Genomic DNA, 14,777 nt, shown 5'->3' with positions numbered 1-14,777 from the left:
TATTTGGACCTCAGTAAACATGCACTGTACCAGGAAGAAGTAAATATCTCCAGCATACGTAATATATTATACAGAATATATTATATATATTCTGTATAATATATTACGTATATTATATTATACGTAATATATTATACAGAATATATTATATATATTCTGTATAATATATTACGTATAATATAATATACGTAATATATTATACAGAATATATATAATATATATAATATAAATATATAAGTGCAGTACATCATAAGGAAAACACAGTGGAAAAATTGGAAAATAAAGGTACTGAAATGTACCTGGTCCCTGTGTTGTCTCTGTACCTGAAAAGGTGTACAGTAAGTGGTGTACCTTTAAAGAGCATTTAAAGCTTTTAGAGCTTAATGTTGATCATTTATTTCTAAAATGATATGTTAAACATAGACATTAAACATACAAACATGTCCCTTTCATTAGGGAAAAGCAGCAACGAGTAAATGGACCTGTCCATGGGTACTTCTGTTTCTTTTGGAGATTTGAGTGTTTTTGGAGGTTGTTCCAAGTGTCAGGTACAGGTACATGTGTTTCTGACCTCTGACCCATCTGTCTCTCTGTCTGTCTTTGTCCTGTGCTGAGATCATTTAAATCGAAGCTGAAGTGCGGAAAAAATCTAGGGGGTAGTGTGGTGTGTGTCAGGGTTAAAGGATGTGTGTGTGTGTGTGTGTGTGTGTGTGAGTGTGTGTGAGTGAAGGATTTGTTTCGTCCTCACAAAGCAGGAAGCAGCTGCGTACGGAGGGAGGACGTTCCGCTCGACTGGTGGCACACAAAAGACCAGTGCAACTTTCTCAGGAAGGGAAAGAAAGTGAGAAAAAAAAAGCTGGACACGTTTGTGCGGCCTCACGCCGGGTTTCCCACCTATCTGTTTGTCTGTCTGTCTGTCTGTCTGTTTGTATGTGCACTCTGAGAACACTCTAAATTCAAAATTGTAATTATCAAGATTGGGAATAAGGAACATGAGCAGCTGCCTGGAGCACCACCTACAGGCCAGGAGCTATTTTACAGCTTTCCCCATCTGTCTTCTTGGAGAAGCCCCTGTTTCTGTCTTCAGCCCCCAGGGTTCTCCAGCAAACAGGGAAATATGGTGTATAGCACGCAGCCTTTTGGGATTGTCCTAGTCATAATCCCACTGTACCCACTGATGAGGAGATCTGGGAGTTGTTCACACATCTGTTTCAGTGTTGTTCCACAGTCCCTAAGGTTTCAAGATGAAGACCCCAGAGATGAGATGAAATGCTGCCATCTTGTGACGAGCAGCACAACAACACCAGAAAAAGGTTCTGTTCAATTCAATTCAACTCGATTTAACGAGCTCATTAAACAAAACCTCTAGGTAGAGTCGAATTCTGTTCCCACTACAGAACATCCCGATTTCTCTCTCAGTATTATGCCACTAGATACACGTCATACATACGGCTTATTCTGATGGCAACTCAATCAAGATGGGAAAAGGATGGTGAATACCAGTGTTTTCTTCACTTTAACATTCAGGGTTAATACGTCAAACCCACATGGCCGCTCCGTGCTCTACATTTTAATAAGTTTATAGCATTTTGGTCTTTAGATCAGTTAACACTGACCAAACAATCAGTTTTGAGAAGCTGATCATCAACATTAGCTTGTTGCTAACTGCTGTAACTGTGAAAGTGTTGGATTGGTTCATTTCAGATTCAGGTTTCAGCCAATGAGAGGCAATCGTGAGCAAAGCGTCATTCAGTCTTCAGAAAATAATTCGTCAGCAAAGTTGACACTTTAAACTTCATTTTATTTCATATACAGTGGAAAAGAAATCATGCAACAACAACACAAACCAACCAAAAAACAGTCGAAAAAAGAGAAAAGTTCATTCCTCAAATAAAATAAAGCTTTCATACCCGTCGAGTCTTCATCAATTCCCTGAACTGAAGTCCTGTTAGCGAGCCGTATTAATAGTTTTATCTTCCAGCCGTTTTTCCACACACACACGCGGCTTTAATAAAATCACACACTTCACTATCACAGAACAGTAGAAGTGGTCAATGGCGGTGTTAAAATCGGTCTGAAGGCGAGTTATTGCTTCTTTGTACTGCATATGATCCTTTTTATGACAAGAAAAAAAAAACTAAATAAATATCAAGGCTCGGTAGAACTGATTGCACTTAAAATCTTTCCTCAAGTTCCAAGCGTGTATTTTCCAGAATAGAATGCAGAAATTCTTGTTATAAACATGTTATATAGCGAGGACGATGAAACTCAGGTTCTGATTGGCTGACGATCCTCAGTGAATTCAGATCTCATCAAATGGTTTTATTACTATTGTATGTTATATATATATATCAAATACAGTTTAGGGTAATTTTTTAGAAATATCTGTATATTTCTGAACCTTAAACATTTAGTCTGGCCAAGAACTTTATATAAATATCACGCCTCAACCCCCTCAGCCAATCAGAGCCCATGCTGAGTTGTGAAGTCAAGTGAATTTGAATTGAATCAGTTTCTGGAAAATACACTTTTTTTTTTTGTCCGATTAGATCAAGAGTGGATTACACACGGTGAGCAAAAACACAATGAGAAAAGTGGAAAAGAAGAAGAAACAAAACCAAAAGAAGTGACAAAAGCACTCGCTCTATAATACAAAGGCAATCACAGATTGCAAAATCTTCAAGGCTGCAATAGAAACCAATCGAAGGACCGTGTGTGTGTGTGTAGTTTGGTGTACGTGTGAGCCGATCGACATCGTGGCGATACGTAACGCGACACTTCGTTTAGTTTATAATGTCTCATTGGTAAATGAGTCTCACTAAAAAGTAACACTAGTGCTAGTCCTTACTAATAATAATAATAATAATACTAGCGAAAGTTTGTGCCTCCTCTTTGGATGGCAGTCATTTTTGTACAGCCTTGAAACTTCCTTTTAATTTTTTTCCAGCACAAAAATTCCAAACAATCAAGAACATGTTTTGGCAACTGTCTTTCTCTTACTCTCTCACGTGCACACACACACACTATTAATGCAATTCTCTCTCCTTCAGGTTTCGATATATAGCTCTGCAGTATCTCTCTCTCTCTCTCTCTCTCTCTCTCTCACACACACACACACACACACTTCTGAGGCTAACACACTGTAGAAGTGAACAACTGAACCCTGTTGTGCTACATAATTGTACGGAGCTCTTTTACAAAGTAACTGTGATGATGAGGTCAGTATTTTAAACCCATCGCAAATCCATCATCGGAGTCCAAAATCCTGGTGGCTGATACGGGCACGAAACCTCAATCACATCGCAAGTAACTTCTGGAGTGAAAACTCCCGACTGTAACATTTTCAGGGGGCGGAGCCAGACGGGGGTTTCTATAGAGATTAGAAGAGGGAAGGGGAGGAGTCACGTGAACAGCACTAGGATGGTGAAGAGGCAGAACCAGGTGAGTGGCTGTAGAGATCCGTGGAGGTGGGGCATCAGGAATGTGAGAAGGATCAGGGCTTACCAGGAAAAAATACTGAACATGTTACAGATTAATCAAATTCGACTGGATCTGTGATCTATATGAAAACAACATGTGCACTCAGGTACAGTTAGTTTTTTTTGACCCGGAAGGTAAATCACAGTCCCTGACACCCTGATAAGTCAAAGATGAGTTCTGTTTCATCCAGCCTCGTGTCCTTAGAACACACGGGAACACACACACGGCCGGTCTGCCGTTTTCTGTTGTAAGGTAAGAGTGGAAATGCAACAGGAAGCGTCTCATTCCTGCTCACTGTAGTATTTAGGGTCCCTCTGTGCTGTTTGCTAGTCGCTGTGAGGTTTCTCATTCGTGACCTGAAACGACAAAGAACAGAAACAGTTAGTTACAAAAAGTTCACAAAAGAGGAAATGAGATAAACTGGGTGATGTTTATTTTATGGCTTATGAATCTTTAAACTAAAACATTAACACAGATGCTAATTAGTTTTGGATAATAAATAAATAAATAAATAGATAGATAAATACACAGCAACGATAAAGAGAAGCCTAACCATGGCCAGCTGCCTGCCAATGTTCCCCACCGTCACCCCCCCAGAGAAGAAGATGCAGGGCATCCAGGAGCGAACGTAGCCCAACTGTGGAGACGGAAACCTGAGGAAAAAGAAAAGACCAGACAAATGTTTAACACCAATTTAAAAAAAATTAATATAGATATCAGTGAGTAACAGACGATGAGGACATACTGGTAGATGCCGTTGTAGACCAACAGCTGAGTGATGAGCGTGGCAAAAAATGCAGTGGTGAGGCCCAAACCGAATCCACTCCTGGAGCGATCAAACGTCCACCAGAGACCCAGTGACAGAGCCGCCAGAGTGAGACACAACTGTACGTTATTCACAAAGTCCAGCTTCTGACAAATAGCCAGAGTTAAGGACAAATGACCAAAAGTCTCATGTAGCACATTGTAGAACATTCAGCTACTCACTCACTCACTCATTTTCTACCGCTTTATCCGAACTTCTCGGGTCACGGGGAGCCTGTGCCTATCCCAGGCGTCATCGAGCATCAAGGCAGGATACACCCTGGACGGAGTGCCAACCCATCGCAGGGCACACACACACACTCATTCACTCACACATTCACACACTACGGACAATTTTCCAGAGATGCCAATCAACCTACCATGCATGTCTTTGGACTGGGGGAGGAAACCGGAGTACCCGGAGAAAACCCCCGAGGCACGGGGAGAACATGCAAACTCCACACACACAAGGCGGAGGCGGGAATCGAACCCCGACCCTGGAGGTATGAGGCGAGTGCTACCCACTAAGCCACCGTGCCCCCCAACATTCAGCTATAAAATGTCACAATAAGGAAGAACTAAATTTAAATGAAATTTAATATATATATATATATATATATATATATATATATATATATATATATATATATATATATATGAAATTTAAATTATATATATAATTTGGTCTGTTTGGGTTTGGTAAGGATACGGCACTGGCGTGGTTGATGCCAACAAACACAGCGATGCAACGCATGACACTTGCCCACTCGCGCTTAAACTTGTGTGGCTCTCCGAGGTGGCTGTCCAGATACGGATACAACAAACCAACCACCGCTGCGGAAACATAAAACACAAACATTAGAACGAGACAGTTAGGGCATCGAGTTGATTCAAAATGCTAACAAAGATTTGAAGCAATCATCTGTTGGCTAAGAATTGACGGGGACAGAGCTGGCTAAGAGTTGACGGGGACAGAGCTGGCTAAGAGTTGACGGGGACAGAGCTGGCTAAGAGTTGACGGGGACAGAGCTGGCTAACTAAGAGTTGACGGGGACAGAGCTGGCTAACTAAGAGTTGACGGGGACAGAGCTGGCTAACTAAGAGTTGACGGGGACAGAGCTGGCTAACTAAGAGTTGACGGGGACAGAGCTGGCTAACTAAGAGTTGACGGGGACAGAGCTGGCTAACTAAGAGTTGACGGGGACAGAGCTGGCTAACTAAGAGTTGACGGGGACAGAGCTGGCTAACTAAGAGTTGACGGGGACAGAGCTGGCTAACTAAGAGTTGACGGGGACAGAGCTGGCTAACTAAGAGTTGACGGGGACAGAGCTGGCTAAGAGTTGACTGACAAAATAATTCAGGAAATGAATCATGAACTCGTGAGGAAAAAAAACCCCAAAGAACTGAAGAGGAAGGAACTACTGCTTGGTGAATATGACTGAATTGCTTTCATTTGCAGTTTCGTGTCACTTCAGCTAACAAAAGTTCGGCAAAATTTCTCAAAGTAATCGAGCAATGCACAACACATTATATCGATCCACATGCAAAAAACAAAAACACTATTCACAAGTAAACAAGAGTTACGACGTGTTCCCCCTAGAACAAAGCCATCACTGAGAAATTCTAGTTCTACCCTTATTTTTATTATTATTATTATTATTGTTTTGTTTGAACTATTTCTGTAATTGTATCATTTTTGTTATAAGGATATTACATGTTATTTTATAATTTTAACTAAATTTTATGTGATTATTTTGAAAGAGACAAAATACGTGTTTGTCAGTCTCTGTCTGAGGTAAGTGGAACGTGAGCGTGGCCGAGTGACGTATCGTTTATAACTCACACACACTTCCGTGTTTGCCTTTGTCGTTAAATGGCGTGTTTGAGCCATCAGCCAATAGCGTGCGTTTGCGCCGCTCACCCGTTTTTTTGAGGAGCCAATCAGAGAGCAGCGCTTCCTTTATGTTTTTCTCTGTCCATTTTTAATTATTAATATTATTTTTTTTAAATCAGAGCTCGAGAGTTAAACAAGAAAACAAAACAAACCCAAAGACGTAATTCATCGGCGCAAAGCGTCCCAGAACAAAAGCAAAACTAAACACTAAAATAAAAAGCATTAATATCTGATATAAAGTGAACTCACCGGCTGCTGTTCCGCAGCACAGAGGAATCCACCAAGCTGAAGAGAACAAAGTGTCCAACACTTCATCAGGCAATAAGGCGTCTTTTCGCTGGATTTGCAGGAAATACAGCACTAACGCCAACAACACACCGACAGCAAACAAGACGAGTCCACGGCGGATTAAGTTAGCAGATCGAACCTGGAGCATCACTGTCGTGACCACGGACATCATTTCACACGTTTTAGACGCCATCCAGAGACACAAATGGGTCAAATCTTTGGTCTTCACACCGGTGCAGCTCCAACAGCGGTCCTCTAGTCTCGGCATTTGGCACTGAAGAGACAAAAATAAGTGAATAAAACAATGTAAAACTCTTTACATACAAACAAACATTTCAGACTAGTACCTCGATGACAAGACGTCTTGTTTCCTTTCCTGTCCACAAATAGATTAAAAAACAACAACATAGAGATACTTCTGTCCACGTTTGCACTTTTGCACCTTATAAAGCAGAGAACGGGGTTCCAGCTGATTTATTTGCCCCCCCCACGTGTTCACACATCATCATCTACTCAAAGCTTTGCCTTCCCACCGTTCAGACCTTCTTACCACATGAGTCAATGGTATCGGGATGCCAGATTTTATTGACTCTTTGAAATCCCTCCTGATGTTTAAGCCATCGGACGCGCCATAATCATCCACATATTGTAAGTTTATGACAACTTTTTAAAATGTCACATAAAGTCACGTAAACAACAAGATAGATCTTGTTGATCTGACACCCATTTCCGTTTATAACGTCTATGTAAAAATGAGAAACGTTTTCAACCGAGCGGGTGACTATCTAGTGACTAGTGACTATCTGGCAACACTCGAGCAGAACTCGAGCGCGCGCTGATGTCTGGTGAGTCGAGCAGCACCAATCAGAAGGCAGCAGCTCATACGACGTCACCCCACGCCACCTCCTTCCTGCACGAGGAGCTACAGTGCAAAACACAAACTTTACCTCATTTAACGTTACCTCGTGTCACCTACATGAGGAACAAAATAAACACTGACAATACATCTTGTCCTCACGCACCCCCCCACGCATACATCACTACGTCTGTCACGTACACGAAAAACATACGTGAATCAAAACACTGCTTTTAACGAGTTTTACCTTAGAATGCTTCCAAGTGTGAGGCTATTTTAACGTGTTTTGTGAGGTAAAGCTTGCACATGGGAGCATATTGTGAGTATGTGAGGTAAAAAAAATGCAACGCATAGGGTGTGAAAAATGAGTCAAACCTATTAGTATAGTGTGTAAACTACATGGCCAAATATGTGAGAAGCAAAGCTAACTACTATGGAAGTATGTTGTGTGTGGATGTAGACGTGAAGGTACTAAAAATTGTCGTGTATTATGTGTCCTGTGAGGTCCCCACACATCACATCTTATCGCTATAGTACAACATGTGGAGCTGCTCTGTTTTCTCTCACAGCGAGATATCTGAGCACAAAGTCATGTAGCCAAAGTTTCCTAACGTGCCAAGTCGAGCGTTATCACAGAATACGTGACCCTCATGTAGCCTGGAAAGGCACGTATACACTATCTTTTTTTTTAGCTTGTAGTGAGGTTAGAAGAGCATTTCGAATCACATCACAGGTATACTATTAAAGAACTTTAATAAAATAACCAAAATTAACAGTTTGAATATACTAGTAGACCTATTTTATAATCAAAATGGTTGCAATAGTTGTTTTTTAATTAAAGATTTTTGTTTTGCATGTTACTCAGTAGTCTAACGTGTGCACACACATATTACTTTTGTTAATGTATTTTTCTTTAGGAACATATTTTAACCTCAAAGAAGACCTTCCCTCATGATAATCAGTGGTTTAGACCATTCAGCTGACTGTGAGAATTCCAGTGTGTTTTCTACTTCCTTTCATGACCAGCTATTATGTAACAATCACACTCTTACTGGTTACCATAACACTTGGATCAGATGACGAATTTTTTTATTTACTTCTAAGGGCATTCACCTGGATCAATAACGGTTAAAATAAGTGAATACAAACATCAGTGATGTGCGTCAGGACATCTTGCACAACATAAGCGATAACAACCTAGTAGGTTTGTATTTACACTAAAACGTACGACACAGTCTCTGAGTTTTATCTTTTTTATTCGTTTAGAAACTGAATTCTCATTAAAATTTGTTTGAAATCTAGCTATCATCCAGCTAGACTCACATTTAGGGTTTACTGTAAATCAACAGGCAGATTGCTTCAGGTGCAAAACAGGCAGTAAATCAACAGGCAGATTGCTTCTTAATGCTAGCTAGCTTACATTAGCATGGTATGAAATAAATCAGCGAGCGTCACAACAAGAAGCAGTTGATTTACAGTACATATTTGTAGTTAGCTAGGTAGTCACTTAATGAAATAGGTTATTAACTATAGCTAGCTAGCTAGCATTACATTCATTAGGGTAGTTGAATATAAATAGTTTAGTAGCTAGCTTATCTAAACTGCTCACCACCTCACTCACTACACCAGCCTTTTTTTGTGTTTCCAATGCACTTTTCTGGAAAATCTCAGGTGGAGCACCAAAGCTTGATAAAGTTATGAAGGAACAGAAGGAATGTTCTCAAGATGAATCTCCAGTGTCCAGAATCGCACATCCTTTTTTCTTTCTTTCTTTCTTCAAGTCCAAAGTGGCCCAGAAACCTAGAATAAGGTTATTTTAATTCTGTCCAGAGAGAGAAGTATGATATTTCTTAGGTCCTGCACAGGAAGTTCTCTCCATTTTAAAAAGTCTCCCAGCCTATTTCAAGTAGATTTTTTTAATTTTTGCTTTACAGTTCTAAAAATATAACAAAACACAATCTTTATCACAGAAGTCGAGTTACTGGATGACATCTCCTCCCATTACAGTGCAGGTAAAGTTTGCTAGACTGCTTTAGAGAATTTTACAGCTGTTTTAAAGTTAGTGTTAATTTTGACCATTAATTAGTACGATGTTTGTAAAACCTAATAAGCTTTGCAACATTTGCATTACAGCAAAGGACATGAACCACATGCTTGGCTAATCATCTCCTTAGTTAAAGTTTAACTTTGTGACTTATTCGGTTTATTCACACACAGTAAATTATTTCCTTTTATAGAGGGTTTATTATTGGGAAAAAAACAACCTGCCCATATCTTGCTTATGCCCACTCGGGACATTATTGGCCGATTTAAGAACAAGCTGCTTATGCTGGCAGCTGATTGGCTCTTGCTGGTGAGCCCACAGTGTTGTTTTAGTGATTTATGCTACCCTTACACTTCCCTTCACCCTTTGAATGAACTAGTCGCTGTCTGTGACTATTATATCTCATGATGATGAGCTGATGAAGAAGGTTAAATGAGGGCACTAAAACCTTATTTTCCAGTCAAAGATATAAATCTATTAAATATTACCATATTTAACATCTATTTAATTTCTGATTAATATTATATTTAAATATATTCAACTGCACATTGTTCTAGGTTGTAAACACTGACTGTGTCAGTGCTAGCTAAAGCTGAGCTGAAATTACCTCTGGATTATATAGCTAGAAAGCTTATTTAACTTTAACGTAATGGTAGGGGTGGAAAAAGAACAGAAACTGTACTCGAGTAGACATATAGGTAACGTATTGAAAGAATGGAGGCAAAAATCTACTTGCATCAAAATAAGTATCAGTTTAAAGGAAACAAACCAGTTTTGTTTATCTTGTTAAATATGCATTAAACAATAAAATTAAATCATACTGATATACTAAATAATAGCGAGCAAAAATATCTACACACACTTAAGTTAGGTAAAAAGTTTAGGAACAGTGGGAATCATAGCTAGGTCCAGCAAGCGGATCGTTTTATTCAACGTTGATGGGAATTTGACTGGAAGTTTCAAATGAAAAAGAACTTGGTTCTCTACACAGTTATGAAATGGTTGCCATGGCAAACTACAGATGGTTGCCATGGCGAACTACAATCGCTGCGAACTACAGATCTCGGATTGGCGAGTAAGTGATTAATACATCCTCAATAAATAGGTAGAATTTAAATCCTCTTCCACATATCAGTAGCAATAGCTGAAAGTTCTATGAAAAATTGGATTTGTATTTTCATCATAGTTTATAGGTCCAGCTCAATATTTTTAGGTGCTATCTGGAGATTTTAATGAATTTTTTTTTGCAATAATGATATATAAAAATCATATATATATAGAAATGTATATCTACAGTGTTCCTCATACATGTCCTACACATACCACCTAACCCATTTCTGATGATTGATTCCATCTGGCAGAAAAAAAGACCATTGGGTACATTTCATTTCTGTCCAGATTCTTCCTTTAAACGCTGAGCCACAGCTTCCTCAAGAGGAACTGAAAATAAGTCCCTGCGGGATTCCACATTTCAGTACACAGAATGACATTTTTTTAAAAAGTGCATTACGGGTAAAGCAAGCAAGCCATGATAACACTCTTCACCCAGGAATAGGAAGATGCATACTCATTTTCTCACCTTTACTCCTTCAATCATTGGCTTCGCTCTTACACAGAGAGAAATGTGGGCTGCTTTTTATTTTTCTAGATACACTGGCTTGTTTTTTTTTTTTTTTTTTTTTTTACAGGACTGGTTTGAATTTGAGGCCAGTGAGTGCATAAGCAATTCTAAATGCATTGCTGGTCAATGTGTGTGAGAGAGATAAGCTGCTTTTAGAGCAAGGGAGCAAGGCAGATATGAAACACCCTTAGGTCTTTCTTTCCTTCCTTCCTTCCATGCTTTCTCAACCTTTTTTTTTTCAGCGACTCGTGATGGACAGCTTTGATTGACGTCTGACTTAAATGAAATGATGGTAATTATGACAAGTTGGCCCATTTGGATGCTGAACCTGGGGGATTGACTATTAGAAATCCAGATTTACAGACATCCAAAAGGAAAATATAGAGGTTTAGAATTAGAAATACACTCACTGGCCACATTAATAGGAACAGGTCTGAGATTTGGAAAACCCTTGCTTGCCTTTCTCGTGGGCTTTCTCCTTATGTGTAGCCTCAGATTCTACAAGTGGAACCTTGAATGGACTTTTGCTGTTCGGGTCAGTGTTTTGTGCATACTGAGATGCTTTTCTGCTCACCACAGCTGTAAAGAGTGATTATTTGAGCTGACATATCCTTCATGGCAGGCCAAACTAAACTTGTCTGGCCTTTCTTTTATATCCACTAGGGGGCAGGGTAGAGCTTAAACATCCCTGGCCTGCAATGAAACACTCTCCTTAACTTCTTCTGATTTTGCATGTCAGAAATAAACACTGAGGCAGAATGTATTTTACCCCAACCATCTAATCTGTTAGTTCACCACATGGTGCAATTTGGTTTAGTGTCAATTTTTGAGGACATGCACAAATAATGACCCGTAAAAACACAGAAAACATACAACCAACATGCATTCTCACAGCTAAGAACATGTATAAATGTCTTGTAGTGCAGAAGAAAAAACAGTCAAGGCCATAGAATAGATACATTCATATCCATTCAAAAGGAGTCAGAATGGCCAGACAATGGATTTAAGAGGATGTGATGAGTCATTATTGTCCACTCATAAGGAACATGTTGTAAATAAGTGATAAGTGACATGTGACTGTTTGCTATCAGAAGTAAGAAGGTTGTGTACAGACGTTTCTGATATTGCCGAGGTGATAGTATGCTGTTTGGAAACTTCTTGGAACTGAGGACTCTGAGGAATTTATTCCCTTTACACCAAGAGATAAGATAAGGAGTAACTTTTTTTCTGAGAAGCTATTTCCCAACAAGCAGGATTTCTGTCTTATCTTTGCTTAATTGCTGGAAATTTCTATGAGATAGTAATACAAATCTCAGTTTAAATGTATGGCTCTATTTCTGATTTGATTTATTTAGCTACAATTCTGCTTGCTAACGGTGCAATGGGATTTCTCACAAACACACTGATGCGGCAGCGCTTTAATCCTTTAATGTATTCTGCTTGTTCATCTCATCATCTGTACAGTTCAAACTGTACAGCTTTGCTTCAATGTTCCCTCTCTGTGAAGCCAAAGCAGCAGGAAGTTATGACACATCAAACAAAATCCCAGATGAACCGCAAATGATGAAGTAATAAAAGCGGCTAGAGCGATAAATTGACTCATCATGTGAGGAATTTGACTTTCTTCCATCCTCTGCTGCCATGCCGCAAAGCCGCATGCTGGAAATATGTCCTAATCCCATCTTTTGAAGAGAGGGATTACTAGGAAGAGCCAATTTGATCCCATTTTACAGGATTTAGGCTTTAAAAAAAGTTGCCGTGAAAATGACATTTCATGTCCTGACTAGCAATTGTCATGCAAGTCAGATATAATATGTGTAAAATTAGATGGGGGAATATCTTAGTTTGGAATTCAAGCACTAGTCTGGTATCCTGGATGGAAAATTTGAAGTAGTGGATTTGAAGTTCCAATGAAGTAGTACCAGTGGTTTTTTTTACTGAGCACCTGAATATGAAAATGAAAGAAAATATTAATTATTAATAGAAAACTTTTGAAAATGTTGAAAATTTCCCTTTTAAAGAATAAATCATTATCGATTTTATGATTAAAATGAAAATCTCCGTAATAGATGTTGCACATTGTGTATTGTGGGACCAATCAGCTTCTAGCTTTATCCTAAAAAAACTTCAGGTCATATAGGTTAAGAGATATACTGTAGGTCTGTTGGTCAGGTATCACAATCCATCCAGGTGGAAGCACGAAGAAAAGCAGATTTCTTTTTTTTTTAAATATAAGATATTACTTCTCAGATATTAAGATATTAAAATGTACTATTTAATTTTACTTTTTTAGAGTTTTTAGAGTTACCAAGCTATGAACAACGATATATTTATCTACAGAAAATGCTGTTGAAGCTAGTTACATTTAAAAATAAAACTACTTAAATTTGATCTACACACTCAAATTTGTTACTCATATCTGAGCTGCTAACAATATATGTAGCTACTGAAAGAGAAATATAGCAGCTCAAATGTTGCCCTAGCTGCAGTGATGGAGATTCAGAATATATAATTTAGTTCTTTTTGAGTACGCTACTGAATGAGCTTTTTGTCAACAATTTAAGCTACTAACAAAATCTGTAGCTAGGAAAATGTAAAATATACAGGTATGAACATAATTTATGCTTAATCGTCTCACCTTGCAGCGTTTCGTAACTAAATTGTTTAGTTTACGTTATTCGGAAATGCGACGGTTAACGCTAAGTCAATTTATGAATTTCGGTTTAAGGTATTGCATAAAAATAGCTGCTAAAATGATATCTTTTCAAATATCTGCTCAATTTGTAACGATTTAATACAGATGAATTTAAATTTTAAATGCATCTACAGAAACAAACCACTCAGATAAAGCTACTTTATTTTTGCTGGAATAAAAAAAAAAGATAAACTGTTGATGCTGTAATCATTTGCACAGTGTTGAAAGCATGTGCAGGGAAAAGTCATGCTTCTGAACAACAACATGAGAGACCGTGGGCTTGGTATCTTCAGCCAATCAGCTGCGAGCATGAGCATCTTCTGCTTGAACTGGCCAATCATGGCTCATCTCCTGAGTGGGTGTGAAGTGGATGTGGCCGGTGATTTGGAGGAAGGACAAGAAGGTGTGTGTGTGTGTGTGTGTGTGTGTGTGTGTGTGTGTGTGTGTGTGTGTGTGTGTGTGTGTGTGTGTGTGTGTGTGTGTGTGTGTGTGTGTGTGTGTGTGTGTGTGTGTGTGTGTGTGTGTGTATGTTTACTCTGAATTAGTTGCTGAAGTGCTGATGCAAATATTTAAAGAACAGCTTGACCAAGGGTGAAATGTAAACATGTCGTTTTAAAAATTATTTTTCATAAATGTTTTTTATTAAACGTTTTTTCTTCCTCTGTGAATGTCTTTTTCATTTCTTTTCTTCTTACTAAGAGAAACTTTTGTCTTTTTCCCTGCTTTCTTTCTTTCTTTCTTTCTTTCTTTCTTTCTTTCTTTCTTTCTTTCTTTCCTACTTTCTTTCTTTCTTTCTTTCTTTCTTTCTTTCTTTCTTTCTTTCTTTCTTTCTTTCTTTCTTTCTTTCTTTCTTTCTTTCTTTCTTTCTTTCATGTGTGTGTTAAGCCAGCAGAGGGCAGGAGATCTATGACTTTATTTTGGTAGAAACTAGAAACACCAACACATCTCTCTCTCTCTCTCTCTCTCTCTCTCTCTCTCTCTCTCTCTCTCTCTCTCTCTCTCTCTCTCTCTCTATTTCATTTATCTTCCTGGCTTCCTCTGTCTAAATGCACTATAGAGACATTGAAGGACACTCATGGAAAAATTAATGAGACG

At 38.8% G+C, this 14,777-nt stretch overlaps 1 protein-coding gene and 1 long non-coding RNA gene across 4 annotated transcripts; both read right to left on the bottom strand.

Moving 5' to 3' along the window:
* Positions 1-1,780: 1,780 nt before the first annotated feature.
* insig1 (insulin induced gene 1) lies at positions 1,781-7,263 on the bottom strand. 3 transcript variants are annotated; one of them, XM_027156805.2, is made up of 6 exons: positions 7,017-7,263; positions 6,428-6,740; positions 4,994-5,118; positions 4,226-4,392; positions 4,034-4,133; positions 1,781-3,836 (listed from the first exon to the last, which is right to left on the bottom strand). In XM_027156805.2, the coding sequence occupies exons 2-6, from the start codon at positions 6,732-6,734 to the stop codon at positions 3,807-3,809; spliced, it is 729 nt and encodes a 242-aa protein (XP_027012606.1). In that variant the 5' UTR covers positions 6,735-6,740; positions 7,017-7,263; the 3' UTR covers positions 1,781-3,806. The 3 variants fall into 3 exon arrangements, with proteins under 3 accessions (XP_027012606.1, XP_027012607.1, XP_027012605.1); XM_027156806.2 differs by lacking the exon at positions 7,017-7,263 and adding an exon at positions 6,814-7,004 and having other exon boundaries at positions 4,226-4,389; XM_027156804.2 differs by lacking the exon at positions 7,017-7,263 and adding an exon at positions 6,814-7,000.
* Positions 7,264-8,561: 1,298 nt separating this feature from the next.
* Positions 8,562-11,439, bottom strand: LOC125145302. Its single transcript, XR_007143651.1, has 2 exons — positions 10,946-11,439; positions 8,562-9,122 (listed from the first exon to the last, which is right to left on the bottom strand). It is a non-coding gene; the product is annotated as an uncharacterized LOC125145302 (long non-coding RNA).
* Between the last annotated feature and the right edge of the window lie 3,338 nt (positions 11,440-14,777).

The sequence above is a fragment of the Tachysurus fulvidraco genome, chromosome 1 (assembly GCF_022655615.1).
Source record: "Tachysurus fulvidraco isolate hzauxx_2018 chromosome 1, HZAU_PFXX_2.0, whole genome shotgun sequence".
In the NCBI taxonomy this organism is placed as follows: domain Eukaryota; kingdom Metazoa; phylum Chordata; class Actinopteri; order Siluriformes; family Bagridae; genus Tachysurus; species Tachysurus fulvidraco.
The sequence above is the reverse complement of the archived record's forward strand: the minus strand, read 5'-3'. Positions and strand labels throughout refer to the sequence as shown.